Below are 8001 nucleotides of genomic sequence, written 5' to 3' on the forward strand. Positions count from 1 at the left end.
TGTCTTTAATGTCAAGAAAAATCAATTGCAAAGGAGAGGATGGGATGAAGACACCCAATTCAACGGATACATCCTCCTAACTTGGGTTGCAACCCAATTTGCACAAGCATTAACATCTCAACTAATCAGGGGCACATTCTCGAGCCATTTCTGCTGATAGACTCCTAATACTGGCTACCACAGGTTCACAACTCCAGGAAGTCACATGCTCCTGCTCCTCTATAGCTTCAAAGACCACAGTTGATTTAGTGTTCAATGCAACATGCTCTCATCGTTATTATTCTCCTATTCAAATATCATGCGAAGGTATTAGAACACACCCTATCAGCCCATTTCCACGGCTTCTTATCAATAGCTCCGGAAGAACAAGCCCTTCTAACAGATTTCTTAAACGACTCTCGGAGAAAACAGTAGGCAGACTGTGCAGATAGATGCCCACTTTCACCCAAGGCTACACAAGTTCATGTTCATCCTGAATTAAACTTCTTCAAGTCTAGTGTCCTGTCTTTATGTGGTGTCGACATCGTATCTTTCTTAGGAATTGTCCATTTATCTTCACAATAGCAAAATTTTCCACACAGCTCCATTCTTGGTAATCTCTCTTCCATCTTATATACACCTCCATGTCCAAGAAGCTTTTGACACCTTTCCTAACCTTCTAAAACTCCTCGTGAGGATAATAACAACCCTTCTCAACAAGGTTTCTCCATGCTAACTTATCCAGCAAGGCTTCATTGAAACACAACAAATCTCTAAAAACCAGTCACCATCATGCTTTTGCTTTGGTGAGATCATCCCACTTTTGTCTCTTTTTGACCCAACACAACTTAGCATGATGCTATTAACCTCTGACAACCATTTCTTTAGACACAAATGTAATTATGTTAATTTTAAAGGAAAACTAAATTCTTCTTTATCTTTATTTACTGTTAATACATGTACATCTTTGTATGACATAGAATATATCAGATTTCTCATATAAGTGGCATGTATTTTTATCTTTGTACGCAATCTAGTAGTCAATAAATTAAGTAAAATATGTAATTATACCACAATTTAATAATCCTCTTTTATGCCCCCTTTTGCTTTTGGATTCAAATTTTTTATATTTTTCTGTGATCCATAACTCTTATAAACAATGCCCATTAAAGAAGGGGAAAAAGCCACCAAAAACCCCAAACTTTCTCACTTGTGACACATTTACCCCGAACTTTTTTTTGTGACACCAAAAACCCCAAACTTTGCTATTTGTGACACATTTACCCTAATGTATTTAGTCCATGGGCATTTTCGTCTTTTTTGCTTTTTCTTTTTTTTTCTTTCCGCGAGGGGGCCCTCGCCGCGTCAGCAGGGTCGACCTCGCTCGAGTCGGGCGAGGGCGACCCTCGCCGACGCCGGCGAGGGCCTCCTCGCCGGATCCGGCGAGGGGGCCCTCACCGCGTCGAGCGAGGGCGGCCCTCGCCGATCCGGGCGAGGGAGACCCTCGCCGGCGCCGGCGAGGGTCGCCCTCGCTCGGGCGAGCGAGGGCGGCCCTCGCCGACGCCGGCGCGGGCGGCCCTCGCCGGATCCGGCGAGGGCAACCTCGCCGCGTCGAGGGCCCCTCGCTAGATCCGCGAGGGCGGCCCTCGCCGACGCCGGCGAGGGTCGACCTCGCCCGACGCCGGCGAGGGCAGCCCTCGCCGGAAAGGAAAAAAAAAAGAAAATGCAAAAAAGACGAAAATGCCCATAGACTAAATGCATTGGGGTAAATGTGTCACAAATAGCAAAGTTTGGGATTTTTGGTGTCACAAAAAAAAGTTCGGGGTAAATATGTCCAGGTGAGAAAGTTTTGGGTTTTTGGTGGCTTTTTCCTTTAAAGAAAACCTTGCTTTAGATTTTTTGCCTTCCAGCACTCAATTATTATAATACTTCAAAAATTCATAATATGTATATATTTATACTCTGTTATTTTTTTGGTCGATATATATATATACTCTGTTCAAATACACAAAGCAGAGCAGAGAAGATTGATGCCAATCTGCATCTTTCGGTTGGTACAAGGGTGATCGGCGATGAAGAAGCGACCGCTGGACCGAACGAAGGTGGTTTGGCGTCACTTGCCACCGTCGATTACGCAGGCATTTCTGACCGAGCAAATCGACAATGTCTTCTCCGGGCGGTACCACTGGGTCTCTTTCCGTCCTGGCAAGAGCAGGTTAAGGGGGCCTTCGCTTGCTCTGTTCTTGGTCAGGTATTGTCTCCTTTAATTTCATGTATCGCCGTAGCCCACAGGTTGTTTTGCGTTTCTTTTTTTCGGTTCTTGAGGTGAGGGGTGCTTTTGAATGGCTCTGTAGTTACTTATGCAAACACAACAGGGTAAGTGAGAGTTAGAACCGAGAAGTCCATGACTATTGAGGTTGAGGTGGAAGTTGAATGGCACATATGCCCGTTGTTACTCCTTGGAAATTGTTGAATGCCAGGGGATAGGTCCTTTGGCTTGATTGCATAATTTGAATGAAAGTGAATCCATTAGGACAATCACGGCGGCCTGTCTATTATGCACGTGCTAATAGATTCGACATGATTTTAATTTGTACATTAGAGTCTTGCAAGGAGTGAGTTGTCATCACCAAACGTGGCTGTAGTTTTGTTGCTCCATAGTTTAACCCCTTGGCATTCTGAAGGTCTTTCGGTAAATTTTCTCCTGTTCTTGTAAAATGGGGGTGACATTGTATGATCCTCACATCTTAGACTCAAAATCCAGCTCAACATTGCGGTTCTTAAATGAGGTTTCTTTTGGTATTTCTCGATATATTCTGCTGGAACTTCCCTCACCCCTTCTCTTTTGTGAACGCCTTGCATGCTTGCTAATGTAGATTCCCCATCTGTGCACTGTAATTTGTCTGCATGTGAACCTGCATGGTCTACCTAGCATCTATGGCTTGGGTTTAATTGAATTCTGGCCCACTGTTTTGATGCTTTCCTCTATTATCTTGAAGATAATGTTGTGAGAGGACGTGCATCATCTCACTCTGTTTTCCTTGACATATTGTAGCCAGAAGCGCTATACTTTTTCTAGAGCCTATATCAAGTTCAAGAGGCTGGAAGATGTTACTGAATTTGCGGGGTTCTTTAATGGGCACGTGTTTATGAACGAGAAGGGTAGTTTTGACTAGATTCATTTCAAATACTTTGTTATGGTGCTGTGAATTTTGTGCATACTTGAGAAAGCGAATTTAGTTCCAGTTGGTCATCATGCAACTCTTCAACTAAATCTCAGTAACACCCATGGATCTATCGCCTGTTAAAGTAGTGTACTTTAGAAAGTGTTCTTCTGCTTAAGTTAGTGGTTATACTTTTTTCCCAGGATATATTTCTGCAGAATTGAATTCTGGGTCATGGAATCCTTTTGGACTGAATACTTCAACAATTTACACAAAGAAATGACCTTCAAAGAGTGAAAAAATAATCTTAAATGTTGGTTCTTTTTCTAATCCATTTCAGGTGCTCATTTTAAAACAATTGTTGAGTATGCTCCTTTTCAATGATTTCCGGCCCAACGTTTAAGGAAAGATAGTCGTGAAGGGACCCTAATTACAGGTACCACTTTACCAGCTTTACCATGCTGCATGTGTGCATGTTTGTAGAATGATTAGGTAATAATTCCTCCACACCTTCCAGATCCTGAGTATATTGAATTCCTCAAATTATTGGTAAAGCCTGTTGAGAGTCTTCCCAGTGTGGAGATACAGCTGGAGAGAAGAAAGACAGCGGGATCCGGTCTGTTAAAGTTTTCCTGAATATCACTTTGCGAAAAGAAATCATGAGAGGAGCTGACTGGAACATTATTTGATCTTTCACTATGCATTCGTAGGTGCTGCAGAAGGTGTTCCTATTGTTACAATGCCTCTGATGGATTATGTTCGTCGAAAAAGAGCTTCTAAGGTAGTTACAGTCTGTATTATTGGATCAAATAGATCTTTGCACCTGTGAGGAACTGAGAGTTTGGGTAATGTCTGGGTTACGTGCTCTGGCCATACTAAATTTACTTTACTTGGTATATGAGTTGTCACATGGTCAAATGCTGAGAAGTTTACTGGAATAGGGGTAAAGCAATCAAACTGACTGTGCTGTAAATGGATGCTAGCTTTTGCTCTAGTTTTGTGAAACCTGAGTAAAATTAACCTAAATATGATGAAAAAAATAATACATTGTCATAATGATCTGCACTTGGGGCTTGAATGATGCTTTAGCTTGTTGAATATGAAAATACTGTTCATGGTTGAAAGAATGGCTCGCAGTGAAGTTCCTTCGAAAGTTTACTTTTATTGACAATGAAAGAGTTGGTTTCAGTGCTTCTGTTCTGATTTTTGGGTTATATTCTTTGGGTTATACTATTCCTTGTTTGATGTTTGCATGCAAAGTGGATATGACCTCCATCTGACTCCAATTGTTGTATGGAATGGAACTACAAGACACCATTATGTGATGTGATAGTGACAATTATAGAGTGTTCGTCTTCCAGGATAGTTTTGACCTTCTTTCCCATTTGTCAGAGGTTAAGGACAAGAGGCAAATTGAAGGAAAAAGCTGGGAAATCATCAGCTGAAACTAGGCCTTCATTATTATCTAAACTCAATAGTGAAAAGAGAAGGACTTCCACAACAACGGTAATCATTTTATTGGTTGTCAACATATGAAGCATGTTCATTCCGCTGTTAATTAATTTTTGTTGATATGTATATAGTAAATGACAGATTAACCATAGAAAGGAACTCATGTTCTAAGTCTCGGATTCCTTTCATGTCTCTTAGCTTCTTTTTTTCTTATCAATCTTAGCTGGTTGCATGTATGTTAAGTGGGGTGTTATATGCACTCATCTTGACTTAAGTTGGTTTCTTTTCTAAAAGTAGTTGGGTATGTATCATGGATTCAATCATCTTAACTTTCAAAAGTTAAGCATCCTTCTTTTTCGTGTAATGTAATTTATGATAGTACGCATCCTTCGTTTTCCTTTCATGTAATATTTTCAAAAATTTGCACACATGCTATTTCCAGTATAATTGGTAATAGAATTGAAAAAATATCCTTTATTAGACATAATCACCACCAGTGTAGATGGTTATGCTTGATCTTCCTTGACTAGTACTTGTCACTTGCTAGTTATGGTTTTTCTAATCTCTTCAGGCCTATGATTGGTGTTGCAACTCTACTTATTTTATGTGCATAAGAAGGAGAATGTTGGAATTTTACAGTATATTGACATTTTTCTATTTTTGGTGGCAGTGTGTTCTAACTGACACGGCAAGAAAAAGTCGCAGAATAGAGAAAGCGACTTGCAATTTGATTGCAAAAGTAGAGAAGTTACAGCTTTCTAACAAATCTAATACCTTGGGGCCCACGTTTCCAGCTGAACTCTTGGGTGGTGACAGTGGTATGGCTAGGACAGGGAATTTGTTCTTTGAGTGATGGCTATGGCAATCTATCTATTCTTAGGATGGTCCCTAAATTTACAGTTGAAAATCTATTATCTAAGGCAAAAGATCAGGTGCTAATATGTTTAACATATACAGTGTGGCCTGGTAATTAGTTTCTGGTAGTGAACCTAATCAAATGGTTTGCTTATTGAATAATGTGCTGGCATTTGTGGAGGGTTCTATAGGCCTGCACGCGATTGGCTTTACTATTGGAGATGACTCTTATGGGGCTACTGGCCCCTCTGAAACATCTCGTTGTGTTTGGACTGGGGTCGTTTCACGAAGAGGTTTTCATTAGATTTTTCTCTCCTATCTGTCTAAATTGCCGATGAAAGTTGAACCTGGTAGGAAATTAAATATCGTAAAAAACATCCTAATTTGTGCTTGCTGGCTGCTGTGAGCATCTGGCAGCTGGCAGATTTCTCTGTCCTTGACTCCTTGTTGTGGTCATAGCAACAACTGTGGGGACATTTTCATATGATCCTGGAGCTTTCTTCAATTCTTTCTAAAAACGTAATTTCCAATGGGTTGACCCTGAGGAAATGAGATCTGGCTTTGATTTCTCTCTCTTTTAGATATATTCTATTTTCAATGCGTTTCTGAAAAGTGATACTATCCCCAAAAGGATGAAGCAGGCTCAAGCTTTTGAACGGCGAATAGATTTGGCTGGTCAAGTAATTATTAATCTTTCCCTTGAGTTTGTTCTTAGGCAATGTCCATGGAGGCATGGCAAAGATGGAAGAAACCAAGAGGAGGAAAAAAAGGGATGAAAAAACCTTTGCTTATATTATTATTGCCCAAGTGCTGAATGCTTTTCATTTTGAAATATGACAACTGATAAGTTCTTTCTTTTGTGTATGGGGAATGATTGTTGACGCAAACTTCTATTAAACGCCTTCATTTCTCTGAAAACTTCCTCTGATCAAGCTAGTTGAGTTTCCTTCTTTATTGAATCTCAATCAAGAGCCGACCTCTAGACTTTTAGGAAATTTACTCATGGTTTTCGGTGTATGCATCTGGGTTTTCTGGTACAATTCATTATGATTAAAGCAAGTAATTGTATTCGTTTATTTCTGCCCTACCACTGAGGAATTCCTGTCAATATATTCCAGGAGTAGCTGGTTTTGACAATTGCAGGAACAAGAAAATCCAGCTTTCAAAAAGGAAGGTGATACAGATTCATAAGGTGGCTGCTATTCCTCTGTCTCCATATTGTTATTGGTCAGCATTATATCTTCTGGTGTGGTGCATACAAGAGGCTAGTTTCATGTTTGGTTAGGACTAAATATTTTGAGGCCCTCAAATTTCAATTCTGGTGTTCTTATTAATGTTTATCGTTCGAAGTACTGTCCTTCATGTAAGTGGCTGTTAGCTGTGAGATTTCGAATTACCTTGTAAGCTATTTCTAGAACTGATAAGTGCCTTCTAACCATTTCTTTGCAGGTCTTTGGTGGTATTGCACCGCGGCTATTCCAAGAAAAACACATGACGGTTCCATCTGCTGAAAAGCATGATCATCGAAGTGAAAAACGTAATCTTGTAAATCAAGATGTGCGTAAATATCTGCCTGAGATTCATCTAGGAAATGAAAAAAGACCACCTGGGGCCCCACTTGTACAACCATCTGTAAAAGATGCAAACAATGCCTCTGATGTGGTTTTTGAGAATGACTTACTTGATTTGGGAGATGAGAAACTGGAAACTCGAATAAGGTAGAAGGATCAAGTCATTAGACCTGACCATGGTGTAAGGCACCTTTGCTTTGTCAATCGGAGGGATCAAATGCAAACGATGAGGTTCTGTCCTCGTTGACATTTATTTCTGGTAAATGTCTCTTAGAGTCTTCAGATGGTAAGGATATGTTTGTATTTCTTTGTATTGTAGTATTTCAGATTTTGTTGTCTCCTCTGCATTCAATTGGACGCTATCTTCCAGGAGGCAATGCAGATCCTCAAGTTACCATTTCAGCAGTTAGGAGCTCTAGAGTGAGAAAAAGAAACAGCAGTCAGTCTTCTGTAAACAATGGTCGGTTTGTGTTTTGAGGATGTCAATTACTTTTAGTCAATGTTTTACTACCCCTCCCACACTCCTATCATGTGATTTTGGGGTTAGGAAATGGTCGAGTATAGCTTCATATGCTTTTGATGCAGCTATCATTGTCAGACCCTCCTAGAAAGGAATAGATGCTAAACATGAGTATGGCTGGCAACTTATGTTTCCCTGTGACAATCTTTATTTGTGTCACAAATATTCTATGTTTGTTAATCATGCCATAACTTTAAAACTTAAACTGTACAGGTTTAGTAAAAGGGTAGCACAAAAGACAACAAATTTAACACATTTGAAGATTGGGTTATTATATATGAACATGCAAAATGCGTCTAAAGAAACATATATGTGTCTAAATGTAAATAAACTTGCCATGTTGATATAAATTACATACTTATGTTTGATTAAATGTGAGACATGTTTAAATTGGTAGAAAGGTCAAATGTTTATTATTCATATAAATAGGGTGTGTAAGAGGTTTTAATCTTATTATGGG

The 8001-nt window shown here is 39.8% G+C and overlaps 1 protein-coding gene across 5 annotated transcripts; it reads left to right on the forward strand.

Annotated features, from left to right (window-relative positions):
• The first annotated feature begins 1991 nt into the window (after positions 1 to 1991).
• On the forward strand, positions 1992 to 7459 carry LOC130139630 (uncharacterized). Of its 5 annotated transcripts, XM_056317021.1 has the most exons (7): positions 1992 to 3579; positions 3661 to 3759; positions 3854 to 3924; positions 4536 to 4649; positions 5266 to 5413; positions 6569 to 6642; positions 6900 to 7459. In XM_056317021.1, the coding sequence occupies exons 3-7, from the start codon at positions 3883 to 3885 to the stop codon at positions 7170 to 7172; spliced, it is 651 nt and encodes a 216-aa protein (XP_056172996.1). In that variant the 5' UTR covers positions 1992 to 3579; positions 3661 to 3759; positions 3854 to 3882; the 3' UTR covers positions 7173 to 7459. The 5 variants fall into 5 exon arrangements, with proteins under 5 accessions (XP_056172996.1, XP_056172995.1, XP_056172993.1 ...); XM_056317020.1 differs by having other exon boundaries at positions 1992 to 3759; XM_056317018.1 differs by having other exon boundaries at positions 1992 to 2194; positions 3484 to 3579; positions 3661 to 4649.
• The last annotated feature ends 542 nt before the right edge of the window (positions 7460 to 8001 follow it).

The sequence above is a fragment of the Syzygium oleosum genome, unplaced genomic scaffold (assembly GCF_021117445.2).
Source record: "Syzygium oleosum isolate NSW1041296 unplaced genomic scaffold, Sole_v2.1 Sole_v2.13, whole genome shotgun sequence".
Classification (NCBI taxonomy): domain Eukaryota; kingdom Viridiplantae; phylum Streptophyta; class Magnoliopsida; order Myrtales; family Myrtaceae; genus Syzygium; species Syzygium oleosum.

Bases quoted from the DNA above. Each gene is read 5' to 3' on its own strand.
- LOC130139630 (XM_056317017.1), top strand. From the start codon at position 4,437: ATGGAATGGAACTACAAGACACCATTATGTGATGTGATAGTGACAATT. The intron at 4,650-5,265 runs GTAATCATTTTA...TTTTGGTGGCAG, and splicing joins GAAGGACTTCCACAACAACG to TGTGTTCTAACTGACACGGC. The intron at 5,414-6,568 runs GTATGGCTAGGA...AATATATTCCAG, and splicing joins ACTCTTGGGTGGTGACAGTG to GAGTAGCTGGTTTTGACAAT.